Source organism: Gallinula chloropus, assembly GCF_964237585.1.
Source record: "Gallinula chloropus genome assembly, chromosome: 15".
Classification (NCBI taxonomy): domain Eukaryota; kingdom Metazoa; phylum Chordata; class Aves; order Gruiformes; family Rallidae; genus Gallinula; species Gallinula chloropus.
Window position 1 is genome coordinate 5274004 of NC_140100.1, and position 17983 is coordinate 5291986.

The 17983-nt window shown below is 51.6% G+C and overlaps 2 protein-coding genes across 3 annotated transcripts; one reads left to right on the forward strand and one right to left on the reverse strand.

Moving 5' to 3' along the window:
- Nucleotides 1–263: 263 nt before the first annotated feature.
- SMCR8 (SMCR8-C9orf72 complex subunit) lies at nt 264–5541 on the reverse strand (the record flags this gene model as incomplete). Its single annotated transcript, XM_084270905.1, has 2 exons — nt 264–1414; nt 3197–5541. 2 exons carry the CDS (start codon nt 5539–5541, stop codon nt 961–963), a joined length of 2799 nt encoding a protein of 932 aa, XP_084127031.1. The 3' UTR covers nt 264–960.
- Nucleotides 5542–6687: 1146 nt separating this feature from the next.
- On the forward strand, nt 6688–17520 carry TOP3A (DNA topoisomerase III alpha; the record flags this gene model as incomplete). 2 transcript variants are annotated; one of them, XM_084270830.1, is made up of 19 exons in its annotated part: nt 6688–6873; nt 8026–8085; nt 8517–8590; nt 9183–9258; nt 10495–10603; nt 10903–11046; nt 11542–11712; nt 11899–11999; nt 12134–12208; nt 12311–12393; nt 12505–12712; nt 12875–13060; nt 13451–13580; nt 13976–14089; nt 14169–14334; nt 14731–14874; nt 15145–15267; nt 15552–16276; nt 17296–17520. In XM_084270830.1, 19 exons carry the CDS (start codon nt 6688–6690, stop codon nt 17472–17474), a joined length of 3054 nt encoding a protein of 1017 aa, XP_084126956.1. In that variant the 3' UTR covers nt 17475–17520. The 2 variants fall into 2 exon arrangements, with proteins under 2 accessions (XP_084126956.1, XP_084126957.1); XM_084270831.1 differs by having other exon boundaries at nt 17308–17520.
- Between the last annotated feature and the right edge of the window lie 463 nt (nt 17521–17983).

Sequence of the window (17983 nt, forward strand, 5' to 3'; positions counted from 1 at the left end):
TGTAGCTCCAGCTGAACTGCACTGCTCGTTTCCCCATCACAAAAAGCACCTAAAAATGAGGGTTTCCCCCCATCCTGCTCAGTTCCTCTCTCTACTCAAAAGGCCACCCTCGATCTCACATGCTTTGAGGATTCCCAGTCTCCCTCCCACCCTTTTCAGAGGTCACCCAGCAAACAGGATGTGACAAGTTATCAAGGCACAGTGCTCTACATTCACAGGGACGGGCACCTCCGTGCTCACCGGCATTCGGGAGTCCTTCCACCTTCCAGATTCTAACAAAGCTGGGACAAACTGGCAAAAGGCTTTCTGGAGAGAAGCACATGTGCCTCCACTGCCCTTCCACCCACCCAGGGACCACCTGTCCTGGGAAGCACCAGGAAACTCAGGAAAAACAAGGGAAGGGACACCATCCACTATCGCTGCGCGCAAGCTGCCACCCTGGCAGGGAGCTGCCGAGCTACACTCAACACAAGACACTGGTGGATTAAAAAAAACTTCATGTGACCTTTACATCTCCTCTCTGGTGTCTGCCCTGGCTCCAGAGAAGGGACAAACAGCATTTAGGGTTCTGGCAGAAGCATGCGGAGCACTGCGTTATTTTGGGGGCTGCACACTAGTTAAGTACTGATCCCCAATACAGCCCACCTCTCTCTCTCCATGCCATTATCCCCCTGGGATGCTGCCATGATATGCTTTAAAAGTTCATAGCGTCCCTTCTAAGATTTAAAATCAGAGTGCCTAGGTGTTTTCTGTGATGAAACATCTGTGTTCTTGGCTACAGGGAACGACAGAGCAATCCGGCACCTCAGACACCGGTTTCTGTGAGCAGAGACACCTGCAAACACATCAGCTTCCTCACCCCTTCCTGACCTATGAGAGCTACTGCAGGCAGCATCGATGTCAAGCACGGATGATGGTTGTCAGGCTCCAAGTATGCGGGCAGACAGCCCACAGGCCAGGCTAGATTTTGTACAAAAAGCTGGGAACGTAGTCAAATCTGAGCACAGGGTTCCCCCCCTGGCCAGGTTCCTGAATGTACTGCAGCTTCAGCAGCTCAGCTAAATACTGTACAATTTTGATATCTTCGTTGGCAAGGCCCAGCTGAAGCTTCAGAAAGTTCATCCTGCGGTTCATGACGGATTCCTCCGGTTCCCTTTCACTGATGGGAAGGTGCAAATGATGGCAGAAGGTGAAGAGGAAGGCTTTTGAACACAGCTGGGTGAGGATGCTTTGGACGTGCATATAGTAGGTGCTCCCTCGTTTGATCTGCGTGCGGTGGTCTGCCAGCCGGGGCACCAAGGTGCCTTTGTACAGCGGGCAGCGGAGAGTCTTACTGTCGGCGTCCAGGATGCTGACGTACCGGCTGTATCGGCTCAGGGTGTGCAGAACGTTCACTCCAGCAGGCGATGCCATCCTGAAACAGCAAGGAGAGAGGTCATGGCTGAGGGCACCTGGCAGTTAAGCAGCAGACTGTGCCCGTGCCCCTGTAGCGCACGTGTTTTCCACTCCCCGAATGGAAACCTCCTGCCCTTCCTTTACAAAGGGAACCATCCTTAAACCTGAATACTCTCTGGTATTTTTCACTCAGGTGCAAACCCACAGCATGTTCACAACACACCGATTATCCACCAAGCCTCAATTAACGTTATTTTAAATGCAAATTACAAGCCTACACAGACTCTACTTTCTGCTCCTCAATTTTGCCTGCTCAAGTTGCTGGCTTGGGATGCAGCTCCTACCCTCAAACCAGGAAGCCCAGGTGCTGTGTGAGGGCTGCCCTGTGCCCAGGCAGCATCCAGCCTCAGGAGACTCAGTGCCCTCACCAGAATCATTAAGGCAGCCTCCATGTTCCTTCCCAAAGCCCTCCTACAGAAGGTTTGCTGAGAGCACCCACATTAAGCTTGACGCTTAATTAACATTCCACAGAGGAGACTTTAAATGACTGACACACGTTACAAGCAGCTCTTAAAAAAATAACCAAGTAAAATTGTTTATAAAAAATTGGGTCTAGCCACCAACACTGAGCAACAAGGAAATACTCAGGGCTTTTTAAATCCTCCCTGACAGACAGAGAAGTCGTGAGCAGCTGTCGGCAGAGCTGTCGTCCTGCTTCGTGAACACAGAAATGAGGGTAAACCCCCAGTTTAGGATAATTTCAGCATCCACAACACCCAATGACACAATACTCAGCTGTCCAGAGAGCAGATTTCTGTATTTTGGTTTTCGTGCTGCTCAGAACTACTCTTTCAGGAGCTGCCCCTTCTCAGCCCTAAGCCAGGGGCTGCCACTCTGACTCACGCTTTCCAGATGGTGACAGCAGTGACCATTCCCTGTCATACCTGCGCCTGAAGCACCAAACACATCCTGGTAACACACAAAGAAACCCCTTTTCATCACAGCAAAAGGCAGGGCCGAAGTCTTGAGAGCTGAGCAATCGCTGCTTGCTAATATAAACTACAGAGCCACGTTTCAGGACCAGGGTTTGGGGAAGGAGGGCTTGCTTTCATGCTTGTCCTCACCCCGAGCAGAAGTTTCCCTGCATCCTCACAATGCTGAGCTCCATGGACATTTTTTCCCCACATTAAGGATCATTGTAAATAAATCTCTGCCCATCTGCAGCCCCTCAAAGACAGCCTGGCACCTCTCCACAATACCAAAGTGGGCACAGCCTTGCCAACACAGCCCAAGCTGCTGCCACTCCAATTTCTGACCTAACAGTCTCAAGACAGCGCATCATCTCCTCGTTTCACAAGGAGAAACCCTCCCCATATCAAAGCATCCATTTAAAAAACAAAATTCAAGCTAAAGATGTCACAAGAGCTTTGGCAGGAGTTGGGGGAAAGCACACAAAGAAACCCAGGAGCATTCTTACCAGATCTGCTGCTCTCCTGGATGAACTAGTGGGTTTGTTCTCTGCTTTGGCAGGCTACGACCTAAACCAGAAGGAAACCTCCTGACCAAGTAACTAGTATGAATGAGGCAGATGTTTGAAATATTAACTCTCAAATGAGGCTGGATATAAAGAAAAATCTATTCCACTTCAAAATACATCCCATAAGCAGAAAATCATGGCAGCTGTGTAGGTAATTAGACAAGAGACCTCCCCCACACCCCCATTCCCTTCCAAAATCCTCGCTCAGGAGAAGTTTTTATCACACCCCTGGACACTGCTAAAGCAAACAGCCCCTCAATCTACCTCTGGAGCCCGATCAGCTTCCACTTCTGGAAATCCACAACGTGCAGAGGGGAAGTGACCCAGTGCTTCACGGGCTTGGTGTACAGGCCACAGCTCGGTACGAAGATGGAGAGCGCCGTCACAAGCTTCTTGACTATCGCTTCCTCTTCTCCCAGCACAACGAGGGTCCTGCCGCTGAGCAGGGAGTAGATGGCGGGGTGAGCGAAGGGGTACTGCCTGATGAACCGCAGGGCGTTCTGGCCAGCCTTCTTTTTGTGCCTTTCACTGGCCGGGCAGGCGGGGTGAGCGGGAGAAGGGGTCCTGTCGGAGCACGTGGAGGCGGCGCTGCTGATGTAGCTTGCAGAGTCTGAGCACTCGTCCAGGCTGCTCTTACTGACCTCCCTGCTGCCCGTCAGGTAGCGAGAGTCAAGGTCGTAGGGGAGGAGACCCCCTGAGATGCCGTCCTGGGAAGGGAAAACCCCGAAGCTCCCGCGCAGCCCCTGCTCGGCCTGCCGGTACGGCTGCGGGGGGATCCTGACCACACCATCCTCATCGCAGGGCTTCTGTCCCAGCTCAGGCAGAGGCTCAAGGAAGTTGGGACTCTCCTTCCCAATACAACAGGCAGAATCAACCTCTAGTAAGTTTTCCTGTTTTGAAAGGTCTTCCTGCTCATCGGTGTCGTCCAGGTTTAGTTTGGGGGTGAAACGAAGGCCTCCCTCTTCCTCATCCGCGTAAGGTTCCTCGTTAATGGCACTTGGGTAGCTCGCTTTGAAGTCTTCTGGGATGAGCGACTCGGAGGGGCAGGTGCTGAGAACCTCGATGCTGTCCTCACTCACGGTCCGCCGGCTGCCCACCTTGCTCCTGCCCGCCTGGGGGCTGGGGCTGACGGGCAGGCTGGCCTGGCTCTCTGATTTTGTCAAGCCTGACACAGACTTCTCCGTTCCAAGAACCTCGATGCTCTCACCGCTGCTGATGCTGCCTTTAATATCCGCATCCAGATAGTCCAGGTTCTCCTGGTGTTCAAAGGTGATGGACTCGGTCATTTGGGGTTCTTGGGAGTCCTCAATTTCTTGTTCCATCTTGATGGGCACACACTCCACGCTGGACTTGTAGGATCCCAGGCTGATGACCACTTTAGGAGCCTGAGACTCTTCCGAACACTTCCCATCAGCGGCATCTTGACTGAGCCCCTGGCAGCCTCTGTACTGTTTCTCAGGTGGTTTCTCATCCAGAAAAGATACATCCTCAAAGAGAAAGTTAGTTACACTTTGTTGCTTCAAGAGCGCCCTGCTGATCTGGTCTGTCAGGAGGTAGCACACGTCACCTCTGAAAGTCCTCTCGATTTGATGCAATTGGTCAAGGGTTTGGTTGAAAAAATAAATATCACAGAGTTCCTCCAGCGTCTTCAGCTTCTTGTCAAAGCATTTGGCAGACTTTGCTTTGATAAGCTTAGGGGTGTAGGATGGCACGTGGGCATAAAGGGGTGTTTCGCCAGGCTCGGAGGTAGTCGGGTCCTGATCGCAGCCCGCGGTGGCCTGATCCAGCACACACTCTGGCTCGTAGGGGTGGAAGTCCGACTCCTTCAGTTTCCTATAGGGATACGACCGGATTTGTTTCAGCAGATCTTGGTGCTCGATGATAGACTTTTCCACGCTGGCCAGCTCGTTGGCCTTCTCGATGGCTTGGGTCGTGTAATAGCCTTTGTCGTTGGCTTTCTTCTGTATCTCGGTCTCGTTGTGCAGGACAGTCCTGGTGTAGTCAAGATCTTTCAGTTTCTTTTCCAATTCATTAGCAAAAGCTTTCCGGTTCCCCGTCTTTAGGCATTCTGAGGCTCTGGAGAACTCAGCGGAGAGTTCCTGAAACTGTTGCATGATTTTGTGCTCGTCGGCAGATATATAAGCCATGCAGAAGGGCCTCACGAAGCCCCTGGCTTCCAGGTCATACAAAGTCAAGTGGTGGACGTAGGCGAAGGCCCCTTCCTTGGAGTCCCCCAGCACCACTTTGGAATCCTCCACGAAGTTCAGCTTCGGGTAGGCAGAGCCGGGAGGGTGCCCCACAAAGGAAGCCTGGTAATCCACAGACATGATACGAAGGGAAAAGTAATTAAGATCGAAAGTGCCTGAAACCTTGGCGTCATCAGGGATGGTCAGGAGGGGCTGGGGTCCCACTTGCTCTGAGAACTCGGAGATGAGGATGAAGTCCCGGGTGAACTTGGAGCCGGCGACCTTGGCCCAGGGGTTGGCGCCGTGGCTGGCGAAGGGGAAGAGGGGCACCGAGTACTCCTCGGGCAGGGGTGGCTCGCTGTACAGCTCATCCTCCAGTTCCTCCTCCCTGGTGAAGGCCACCACGTCAGGGGCGCTGATCATATTTCCCGCAGGAAGGGACCGACATGGAGCAGCGAGGCCGCCCTGGTCCTCCCCGCCACCGCCGCCTCCTGCGGGAGGCCCCGCCGCAGCCGGGCCCCCGCCGCAACCCCTTCTCCCGCCGCCGCTGCCTCACACCTCCGCCATGGCCGGGAGCCACCGGCCCCGCCGCCCCGCCGGGCCCCGCTCGGCCGCCTCCCCTCACGGCCGCCGCAGCCCCGCAGCCATCTTGGGGTCACATGACGCCGCCACCTCTCACCCCCGACACCCGGAAGCGAAGCCGCCGCCGCAGCCGCCTCCCCTCAGCCCTTGCGGCCGCTGGCAACCTCCGTCTCTGGCGCTGCGTAACCCGGGACGGGCCCGGCGGCGGGAGGAAACGGCAAATCCCGGCGGGGCGGCGGGGGAGGTACGGCGGCGGGGCGGCGCGGAGCATCTTGGGAAGTGTAGTTCTCTCCCGCTTTTGGAGGGGACGCTTTACGGCAGGACGTAGCGCTTTGCGACAGAGCGAGCGCGGGAGTGAGGGCGGCAGGGTGAGGAGGGTTCGGCTGGGGGGTTCAGGGAGAGGAGGGGTCTGCCCGCGGGGTGGGGGAGCCCTGTCAGGGCAGGGGGATGCCCGTGGGGCGGGAGAACCCTGCCGGGGCGGGGCTGGGGTGGCGAGGGGCCTGACTTGTCCCGGCTGCGGTGGGCAGCACCTGGCAGAGGGAAGGCCCGGGCAGGAGGCCTGTGCCGGGCAGGAGGCCTGTGCCGGGCAGGAGCCCTGTGCCCGGGCAGGAGGCCTGTGCCGGAGAGGAGGCCTGTGCCCGGGCAGGAGGCCTGTGCCAGGCAGGAGCCCCGTGCCCGGGCAGGAGGCCTGTGCCGGGCAGGAGCCCTGTGCCCGGGCAGGAGGCCTGTGGCGGGTGGCTGTTCCTGGCAGCGGGGAGACGCCTCCTCCAGATCCCTGCGGCTCTGCGGGGGCTGCGTCGCGAATGGCACCGTGGCAGTGGAGCAGAGGATGCCCTGGACCCTCCCGGGCTCTCTCTCCAGTTAAAGGCTGACCAGGGCGGTGCAGGGATCACTCAGTGATCGTTCTCTGTCCCCAGCAGGGTCCAGCCCAGGGCAAGGACACAGCATCATGCCTTGGCCCCGCGGGAGCAGCCACCATCCCTTGCAATGAACTTTCAAGCCAGGCTCTTTGCTAGCCGTGGGGTCAGGATGCTGCAGCAGCCCTGGCGTCTCTTCTCACGGGCTGGGGAGGACGTGGCGCTGCAGAGGATCCGGAAGGTCCTGTGTGTGGCTGAGAAGAATGATGCTGCCCGAGGGATTGCAGAGCTGCTCTCCAACAGCAGAATGCGACGGGTAGGAATCTCCTTACTGCTCCCTGATGCATGTACAGGTCTGGCTTAGCTGTCTGGAGAGGATCAGCTCGCCAGGGGCACCGTGCAGCACAGCCTAGCTCTCGAGTGTAGCCTGTGTCGTGTGGTTGTCCCAGCTCACTCTGCAGAGCCTGGCATGGGAAGTTTGCATCAGCATGTGCAACATCTTGCACTAGTTTTGTCTCTGGCTTCTGACTGCGTGAGGGTATAAGAACAGCTTTCTTGTACCACTTGCCCAAATGCATTTGGGAGTCTCAAACTCCATTTCCTTGTGACTTAAGTCCTGTTGGAATTCATTTTCCCAGCTCTGCCTGGACTGCCCTGTCTGGGCACTGAGCTCTGTGCTGAGCACTCCCTGTGTTGCTCTTAGCTCTGCAGGGTGTGTGGAAGGCTTCAAGAACTGAAACCATCTCTTGACATGTATTTCCCAGTCAAAAAGCACCACTGCTGCAGTGTCAGCAAGCATCAGGGATTCACTGAAGTTTGTGTAGTAGAGCAAACATGGTCTGTGGTTTGGAGGAGAGGAGGTCAAAGATCTCTCTGCTGCTTTGTTTCATGGCCTTTAATGGTTTGCATAATTACTTGTATTCCAGGCTAAGAAACTAAAGGTGCTTCTAGATCAAAATTAATTTGAATTCAAGGTTTCATTGAGAACCTAAGCACTGACAGTCCCAGTCAGGGACGATATCATCCTAGTCCTGTTGAAAAAGCAGCAAATACACAATTTAGAAACTTCCACGAGTCTCTGTTAGGTGGGGGTTAGTCCTGGGGACCCGGAGCTGGCACACTAACTGTCATTCAGAGCAGGACAGTTGTTTATCTGGAATATAGTGACCAGCCCCATTAAACAAATCTGTTCTTCACTGTTTGCCATCACCATCCATGGGGAGATGACCCTGGCATCCCTTCCAGGCATGGTACAAAATCATCTGACATTGGAAAGCACCATTTCAGCGTCTCCATAAATGACACAAGCAATTCCCACTCCCCCCACCCGGTCTTTTGGTTCTAGTACCTGTTTCCACTCGTCCCATGCTTCTCTGTGCTCCCCCAGAACAGGGTGTATGAAGGGTGGTGGGTTGGGTTTGGTTTCCACTTGAAGCCAGAGTCTCAGCACCTTTCTCTTTCCTTCCAGCGAGAAGGGTTTTCCAAGTTCAACAAGATCTACGAATATGACTACCAGATGTTTGGCCAGGTAGAGTTTTCTTTCCTTCTACTGCTGGATTAGGGAAGTGGAAAACACTAATTATCAGAAGCCAGTTGTCAGAAGTTAAGAAACACATGATGCAGCCATGGGGATGTTGTGTCCAAAGATAAGGAAAAGCCAGGTGTTCTTTTCTCAGCTCAACCACTGGCCTGTTCTGCTGCCTCAAGTCAAAACTTCCTGGTTTTACATTAGCCAAGAATATGTTGCTATTGAGAAGTGGGAGTTTCCTACAAAATTTGAGGATAAGGCCATAGATTTAGCTGCCAGTAGAGAGAAGAACTTTTAATGATTATATTGGCAGGAGGGAGGTGTCACTGGTTGTGTAAACCGAGAATGGCAGGAAGGTCTCGGGGCTGGGGGTAGTTTTTAGGGAAAGACAGGCACTAATTACCTTAATTACCTTGCTCTGTCTCTCGCAGAACGTTACTGTGGTGATGACATCTGTGTCAGGACACTTACTGGCTCATGATTTTAAGCTGCCGTTTCGGAAATGGTTAGTAGTAACCCCTGTGGTAAGGGGAGGGGGGGACACACTGTCATCTGCTTTCATCCCTGAGCTGAGTGGGGCACTGCAAATTCAATGACTAAGGAGCAGGGAGGGACCCTGACACCACCCACAAAGCAAGGTGATGAATACCAAATTCTACAGAGAATGGCTAAAATAATGTTCTGAAGACAGTAGTTTGAAACTAAAAAAAAACCCAGAGTCATAATACTGGTCAAAATACATTAAGGCAGACCCCAGGGAATAAACTGACTCCAAAACTTGACTGATGCTTTTGTGTCCATTGTTCAACTAGGGGCTGTCCTGGGAAGCAAGGTGCTGTCTCTAGCTTCCCTCCTGTTTGTGCTTGAAATAAGAGAAGTTGCTTGTTCAGGGTTGTTTTGCCGTTTTCTCTGGTTGGTTGTGGGGTTTTTTGTTCTACCAATTTTAAGAATAACTCAGCATTAGTGAATTCTACATGAGGCCCATAAAAGATTATTCATTCCAGCACCAGGACAGCACTTCCTCCCAATACAGCACCAGTTAGTGTCTCATATATCTTAGTTTTTGTTATGCACACTGCTTATCTTCCACTTGCCAGGCATAGCTGCAACCCTCTGGCTCTTTTTGATGCTGACATTGAGAAGTACTGCCCTGAAAATTACGTGGATATCAAGGTATGTTCACAGAATCACAAGGTTGGAAAAGACCTTTGAGATCATCAAGTCCAACGGTTCCTGTCCTGTGCTAAACCAGATCCCTGAGCACCTCATCTACCCATCTGTTAAACACACACAGGGATGGTGACTCAGCCCCCTCCCTGGGCAGCCTGTGCCAGGCCCTGACAACTCTTTCAGTGAAGAACTTTTCTCTCACATCAGACCTGACCCTGCCCTGGGGCAGCTTGAGGCCATTTCCCCTTGTCCCATCTCCTGTCCCCTGGCTGAAGAGACCATCGCCCACCTCTCTACAACCTCCCTTCAGATAGTTGTAGGCAGTGATAAGGTCTCCCCTCAGCCTCCTCTTCTCCAGCTCCCTCAACAGTTCCTCATATGATTTTCCCTCCAGTTCCTTCCCCAGCCTGGTTGCCCTTCTCTGGACACGCTCAAGGACCTCGATGTCCTTCTTATGGTGAGGAGCCCAGAACTGGACACAGTACCAGAGGTGCAGCCTCACTGATGCCGAGTACAGGGGCACAATCCCCTCCCCAGACCTACTGGCCACACTGGTTTTGACACAAGCCAGGATGCCATTGGCTTTCCTGGCCACCCAGACACACTGCTGACTCATATTCAGCCTGCAGTCACCCAACACCCCCAGGTTCTTCTCTGCCTGACAGGTCTCCAGCCTGTAGTGCTGCTTGGGGTTGTTATGTCCCATGTGCAGCACTCTACGCTTGGTGTTGTTAAACCTCATCCCTTTGGTCTCAGCAAAAACATTGTTTTTAAGCATTTCCCTGAAACTGAGTTTAGAGGTTAGTTCTACTCAGGCAGAAGGAGGATTGTACCTTTGTCCTTAACAGCTAAGTTTCTGGAGTTTAGCAAATTCCTCTTGCTTTTCCTGTCCATCTGTGACATCCAAAGTCTCCTACTCGTGCAGAGTGAAGGAAAAACCGCTTTGCTAAAAGTAGAAATGTTTTCTCCAACAAGTTGGAATTGGTAATTGCATCTCAATTTTACAAAAAACTGACACTCAGAAACACAGACTGTGGTAGGATCTGATCCAAACCTTGCTTTGCAAAGTTCCACGTAAATAAATGACTCCGTTCTTTTGAAAGCTGCCTAATCTCAGGTTAGTGCAGCAGTCTGTCTCTATGGATACATGTGGTGTTTCACAGTCAGGTAGTGAGTCATTCTAAAATGAAATGACAAAGCAAGTGGCCTGGTATGTCTCACTCTGATTTCTCATCTCAGAGAACCCTTGAACGAGAAGTCCAGCAGTGCCAGGCTCTGGTGATCTGGACTGACTGTGATCGAGAAGGAGAGAACATTGGCTTCGAGATAATTCACGTTTGCAGAGCTGGTGCGTACAGCGTCTTCTGTGTCAGACTGAGTTCCAACAACCCACTGATTTAACAATTATCACTGCCCAGGGAGCCTTGTGTAAGAGAGGTGTGTTCTCAGGCTTACAGCATCCAGGTTAAATACCTTGACTGTACTTCTGATAAATACGTGGCTCTGATAGACCATAAATACATTCAGCTATTGGAAAGCTATGGAATAACTTGACAGCTGTCTGTTAGTTGCTCCTTTCCATTGGTCTTAGATTTGGTTTTGATGAGTTTTGGATTATTTCTTTTCCCTCTGGTATGTTTCTGACAGTAAAGCCAAACCTGCCAGTTTTCCGAGCCCGGTTTTCAGAAATTACCCTCCATGCTGTCAGAAGAGCCTGCGAGAACCTCACCCAGCCAGACCAAAAAACCAGCGATGCTGTTGATGTCAGACAGGAGCTGGACCTCAGAATAGGTAGGTAAACACATGCTGGAGATGACAGAGGGCTGCCCGGCCCGAGCTGCTGTATATGCCTCTCCTAAAGGGAAGTGAGCAAGAGCGTGGTACGTAGGCAGGGAGTGGCTTTGTTATCAGCGTACTGCTCATTGTCTATAAATGGCCACCCTTAGACCGCTGTACAAATGAGATAACCAGCCATTAGGCTCTTCCTCATTTCTCCTCTAACCACACTGAATGTGCATCCTTAAAGCACAAGACAGAAATGCCTTCTGTGCTGTCGTAAATCTGATCATTAAATCAGCTACAACTGAATCACATCTCCTGTTTTAATGGAAACACAATCTAAAGCAAACGTTAGGTTTATAGCTCACACAGCACCGACAGGCTTCTGCAACTGGGTATTAAAATTAGAGAAAAATAATACTCAGGAATATTAAAAAGAACCAGCTGAAGCACCATGGTTATCCTTCCATGTTGTATTCAGTTCTGGTGTCTGCTCTGTTTTCTCAGGTGCTGCCTTCACTAGATTCCAGACGCTGAGATTCCAGAAGATCTTCCCTGATGTTTTAGCAGATCAGCTGATCAGCTATGGCAGCTGCCAGTTCCCAACGCTGGGGTTCGTAGTTGAACGCTTTAAAGCCATCCAGGCCTTTGTTCCTGAAACCTTCTATAAAATCAAAGGTATGGTCAGGAAAAGTGAGTCCAGGGCTCCATCTTAATAGGCAAACAATGCTGCAGAGGTGGTTTCTTCTTCCTTTGCCATGACCACTAAGCAGAACTGAAAGGTTTCAGAATAGTGTAGCCCCACTGCCTCTGCTGTACTTGCATCATGTTGGTACTCTGTCACTCAGATCTGTTGTTCTACAGTGACTCATGATCAAGAAGATGGCAACGTGGTCTTCAACTGGAAGAGGAACCGCCTCTTTAATCACACAGCGTGCCTGGTCCTTTACCAGATGTGTATGGAGGTAGGAAACCTAAATAATCTTATAATCCATTTTCATCCCAAACGTTTCCTGCCTCTGTCTGGCTCAAGATGTTTACAGAACAGTTTGTGTGAACTCTTCAGGGAGATTTTGTGTTTTGCTTACTCTGTGTTTAGGATCCAGTAGCAACTGTGGTGGAGGTTATAAGCAAGCCAAAGAGCAAGTGGAGGCCCCTGCCCCTGGACACTGTGGTATGTGACACCTGTGCTGAAAGGACCTCTCTGAAAGCAGCCTGGAGCAGGTATTTTACTCACCATTCACAAGCACTTTTTCCCTGGCTCTTCCCATCATAGGAACTGGAGAAGTTGGCTTCCCGCAAACTGAAAATCAATGCAAAGGAAACCATGAGAATAGCAGAAAAACTCTATACTCAAGGGTAAGCAAGCAAGGTTTGGCAAACTTAATTCTTTTGAAAAATAAACAGCCTTTTATCCACAACGTGAAGCATCTTGAAGCACCTCTTAAAGCTCGTGTCTGTCTCCTTAAGGTTCATTAGCTACCCCCGAACCGAGACCAACATTTTCCCCAAGGAGCTGAACCTCTCTGCCTTAGTACAACAGCAAACTCAGGACCCAAACTGGGGAGCGTTTGCACAGAGGATTTTGGATCAGGGTGGGCCAACCCCTCGGAGCGGAACCAAATCGGATCAGGCTCACCCTCCTATTCACCCCACAAAATACACCGCTAGCCTGCAGGTGAGGTTGAAGGCAGAGGGAACTAGGTGCTTTGTATCTCTTGATAAATCAAGATAGAAGTCTTAAGAATACAGGTTTTAGCACCTGAGATCTCCCTTATGGTTCTTGACATCTCCTTGACACTGGAGGAGATTCTGACCCTCTTTTACTGTTTGATATTAGGGCAGTGAGCAGAGACTGTATGAATTCATTGTGCGCCACTTCCTGGCCTGCTGCTCTCAAGATGCCAAGGGACAGGAAACAACTGTGGAAATTGACATTGCTAACGAGCGATTCATTGCTCAAGGACTAATGATCCTGGCCCGAAATTACCTGGAAGTCTATCCTTATGAGAAGTGGAGTGATAAGGTAACACCCTCAAGTAACAGACAGTTTAAACTCACGCTTCACTCCCAACTTGAGCCCCCACTACAGAACATCCTTTGATAATCCCTGGTTCACGGGTGGTTTCACTCTGAGATCTCCCTGCTGGAAACACCTACAGCTTTACCGTGCCAGCTTTGGGGAGATTCATCCCTTCTTAGGCCACAGCAGAGACTGTGGGGGTGACTTTGCTCACCAAGAGGAGCTGTAATTGCTATTCCATGGTCTCCCTGGCTAATCCCAAGGACCCTGAGACTGAACCTCCTCCAAAACAGGGTGCTGCTCTACTACTCCCCTGGCTTGCTCTTAGCGTGATGGTTTGTCTTTAGTGAATGGTCCAGGAAGCAGCTTCACAGAGATTCTCCTTTCCTTCAGGTTATCCCTCTGTATCAGAAAGGGTCTCGGTTTCAGCCCACAACAGTGGAGATGGTGGATGGGGAAACCAGCCCTCCATTGCTCCTCACAGAAGCGGATCTCATTGCGCTCATGGAGAAACATGGCATCGGTCAGTATTGGCAGCGTGGCCTTTCGCTCGTGGGACAGCTTTGCTCAGCAGCCTCTCTGAACTTCCCTAGTTCTGTCCCACTCTGAGTAGGGAATTCTCTAAGTGTCACTTCAGATAAGAAATGGCTTGAGTGTACAGAGCAGAGGGACAGCAGAGACCTGCAGGCAGATCCTAAGCTGTCTGCTGAGTGCCTCCAGGTTCCTAGGAACTGGAGATGTACAGTCGAGGGCCCCGGGTGTGCCTGCCAGTGCATGTTGGCCTCAATGCCAGTGGCATGGGAGGGCAGTGCTGCTCCTGACCATAAGCTGTGCCCTTGTCCCTCGAGCACCCTGCACTAGGCACAGGGGAAATCACTTACTGGCACCTGATTTGCCTAACAACCTGTCTGCTTTCAGGGACTGACGCCACTCACGCTGAGCACATTGAGACAATTAAGACGCGGATGTACGTGGGCCTTACAGCCGACCAGCGGTTCCTCCCAGGCCACCTGGGCATGGGGCTGGTTGAAGGTAAGGGCAGCGCCTGTTACAGGGAAAGCAGATTCCTTACTTGCTCCTTCCTTTCACTTACCTGCAGTATGTTCCTCAGGCTATGATTCCATGGGCTATGAGATGTCCAAGCCTGACCTTAGAGCTGAGCTGGAGGCTGATCTGAAACTGATCTGTGAGGGGAAGAAGGACAAATCTGCAGTGTTGCAGCAGCAGGTCCAAAAGTACAAACAAGTCTTTATCGAAGCTGTGGCCAGAGCCAACAAGTGAGTCTTGGCCCTCCTCTGTTTGCTGTGCTGTTCTGGGAGATGCTGTTTTCTCACCTGGGGCTCAGCCTGGAGTGGGATCCCACCACCCAGTTTCCCTGGAGCTCTGCCCAGTGTGTGTGGGCATTTGTATGGGAAGGGGTGACTTGCAGCCTGGCACACTGTCATGAGTTGGTGCTGACTAACTGCTTGGGTTTGTTTAAACCCTTAAGATTAAATTCAGAGCTGGCTGAAGGAGATGGCAGTGTGCCACACCTAGCCTGTTCCAGAGGTGTCAACATAACGATGGAGAAGCTCAGAGGTGCTGCCTGGAGAGCAGCAGACCCCGATTCACTGCAGGGCCTGATGGCTCTTTGCAGAGGAGACATGCAGGATGCTTTCCTTGTTTTTTTATAGGTTGGACCAGGCCCTGGCTCAGTATTTTGGAGAAGCTGCAGAAATTGCAGAGCAAGAGGAGGTCTACCCAGCAATGCCCCTTCCTGTTCGGAAGTGTCCACAGTGCAACAACGACATGGTCCTGAAGACCAAGAAGAATGGCGGGTCAGTGATCTTCCATGTAGCAGAAAGTAGGCTCATGTTGGTTTCAGTCTTTCTGGGCTTTTTTTGTTCCCCTCTGCAGCAAGTGTGAAAATTTGGGCTGCAGCTAGCTAACTCCACCAGCTACATAAGCTGAACCTCTTTCTCAAGTACATATATGCTTTTTAAAAAGAGTTGTTTTGACAACTTTTGATGAATAAGAAGAGAGGAGAACAGGTCACTGGCTGTCTTGACCTTGCATCTTCCTCATCCGGTGCCTTTGTCCCACGGCAGGTTCTATCTCAGCTGCATGGGCTATCCAGCCTGTAAAACTGCTGTCTGGTTTCCTGATTTCGTGCTCGATGTGGCCAGGGATGAGAGCATCTGTGCTGTGTGTCAACCACATCCAGTTCACAGGTAGGTCATACCAGTTATGCCATGGGGAAATACAGCCCTTCAGGCATTAGGTGTTAGCCTTCAGGGCAAGAAGCTTCCGTGGGCTAGTCCGGGCAACCATTTTCCATCCCGGTCTTGGAAAGCTGGAGCAGGACTCTCGTGGCTTGGGCACACAAAGAAGAGGGGTTGGAAAAACGGGTTAAGTATATTTAAAAAAAAAAAAAATTAAAAATCAAATCCAAATTGAGGTCTGTTGTTGAGAGGTTCTGTGGTCTGGGAGACTTTTATTCTTCCTTTCATTTTAGACTGAAGTTTAAATTCAAGAGAGGCAGCGTTCCACCCATGATGCCCCTGGAGCTTGTTGGCTGCATCGGAGGCTGTGATGAGATGCTAAAAGAACTCTTGGACCTGAAGTATCTACACAGGTCATCCCAACCGGCGTCAGCCAGCCAGCACACTAACCACCTGCAGGTCAGCAACTCCTTTAACAGAGCTGGTGGTGCCAACCGGCACGTGAGGGGGACCACAAACCCGGCACAAGGACGCCTGCTCTCTGTGAGCTCAGTGAGAACACCCAGGCCTGCTCCTCCAGCTGCTCCGGACAGCGGGAACAACGCGGTGGTGTGCAACTGTGGGAACGAAGCCCTGCTACTAACTGTGCGCAAAGAAGGGCCCAATCAAGGCAGGCAGTTCTACAAATGCAGCGCCAGCACCTGCAACTTCTTCCTCTGGGCTGATCAATCAGAGGACAGGAGCAACGCAGCTCCACGGGGCTCTGCGCTGCCCCAGCCCTTGGTAGGACGGGGCTCAGCAGGATTTCAGCCCCCAGGAGGAGGGAGAGGTCCAGAGCTCTTTGGAAGCAACAGCTCTGACTCAGGCAGTGGGGCAGTCTGCAAGTGCAACCAGCCAGCTGTCACACGCACCGTCCAAAAGGATGGGCCCAACAAAGGGCGGCAGTTCCACACCTGCCCTAAACCCCGAGACCAGCAGTGCGGCTTCTTCCAGTGGGCAGATGAAAACGTGGCACCAGGTAGGGCTGGGCCTGGGGTGAGATGTGAGGGTTGGAGCCTGTTCTCAGAGCTAAACCGAACACACTTCCCACGCATCTCATGCTACCGCAGCACAACAGCTCTTGTAGCAACGCCTACATTTAACAGACTTAAGGTTTGTCTCCAGAACATCTGTCAGCAGCATTACAGCACTCCAAACATTGCTTGTAACAACTGAGCCTGGCTTACCTTTCCAGGTACTGGCAGGATCTGCCCTCGTAGCACTCATCTGCTGAGCTCCAAGCAGGATGCTTTGCTTTTGCATGCAGTAAGCTTGAGCATCTGTCTGTGACTCGTTGGATAAAGCCCAGCACTCTTTCCAATGGTCTGGTCAGGAATTTGTCCTCCCAAATGCTGGTGCTCAGCTTTGGGAGAGCACTGACTGACTTGCTAGAGAGTTGTAGCAGTTACACCACTTTCAGAGATCTTAGACCCCATTCTGTCACGCCAGGGAAAGAGTGCTGCTCTCCCTGCCCTAGTTGGGGAACGCAGTGAAAGGCCAAGTCCTTCTGAAGCTTTGATCAGAGCTGAGAGACTGAGTGCAGCTGCTGTAGAAAGGTGTGACAAGATGTACCCTTAAAATAAACCTCACAAAACAGAAATGTGAAAGAAAGAGCACTGACAGGAAGTCAGTAAGCAAAGGAGAGGTGGAGAGGTGGTCTCAGACAGATCTGCAACACTGGCCACCACCATCTCCTCCTCCTAATCAGACATTGGGGTAGAATCAAGTTTTTAAAACTACTTAAACCCCAAGTTCTCCTCAGCTGTAGACCAGAGCATGCAGCCAGGCTAATTGTTTTTCCCTGTTCTGTTCCCACATTTCTCTAATGCTTCCAGACAAACCAGTAACACTTAACTGCAGAGACAATTCCAAAGGAAGCGTAGTTTTGGGAATGGTCCAAGTGGATATTAAAATCCTTGATCTGCAATTTTGAACTTATCTTGTTTCTCACCTACTTATGTTTTCAAAGGTACTTAAATGCAGGTTGTTTCTCCCTAGGGCCTTCTGGAGATGTCTCTTTCAACCACTTTGGGAGCAGTGGATACTCAAGAGGGTTGGGAACCAAAGCCAAGCGACCAAGCAACCTCTCCTCAGAAGCCACCGCCAAGAAACCACGGACCTGTAGCATTTGCCACCAGCCTGGCCACACTAGGAAAACCTGCCCTCAAAATCACTGAGCCTGGACAGTTTCTCTCTCTCTTTAGAGCCTGAAAGTTCTAGCACTGGGAGCTGCTACAAGTGTGTAACTACTCCTGAAGGGAACCGGCGTCTAGAAGCAGCTTGAGTGCTTTCTGGAAGGGCTGGTTGCAGGCTGCTCCCACCAAGGGATAGTAGCATCCTCACACCTGCATTACACCCTGGGTAGTGGGGGGGTTCAACCAGCTTTGAAAGGCAGCCCTGCTACAGGTGTCTGCCTTTGTTTTCAGCTGCACTTCTGGTGAACAGATTGGGGTAGCTTCCAGGGAAGCTGCTGGAGACTGAACGTGCAGAGGAGACAGCGCTGAGCCAGTTGGGCTGTCTGCAGGGCCCGCCATGGTGGCTGTTGCACGCAGCCTTTTTACCCATGGAAGAGCAGCAGGACAGACACCAGGGCTTCTTAGTGCTGCTCAATCCCTGCCTTTCCACAGTGTGGAGTTTTAAGTTCCCTTGTAAGTTAACATTACCTGAGCAACATTCCCCTTACCGT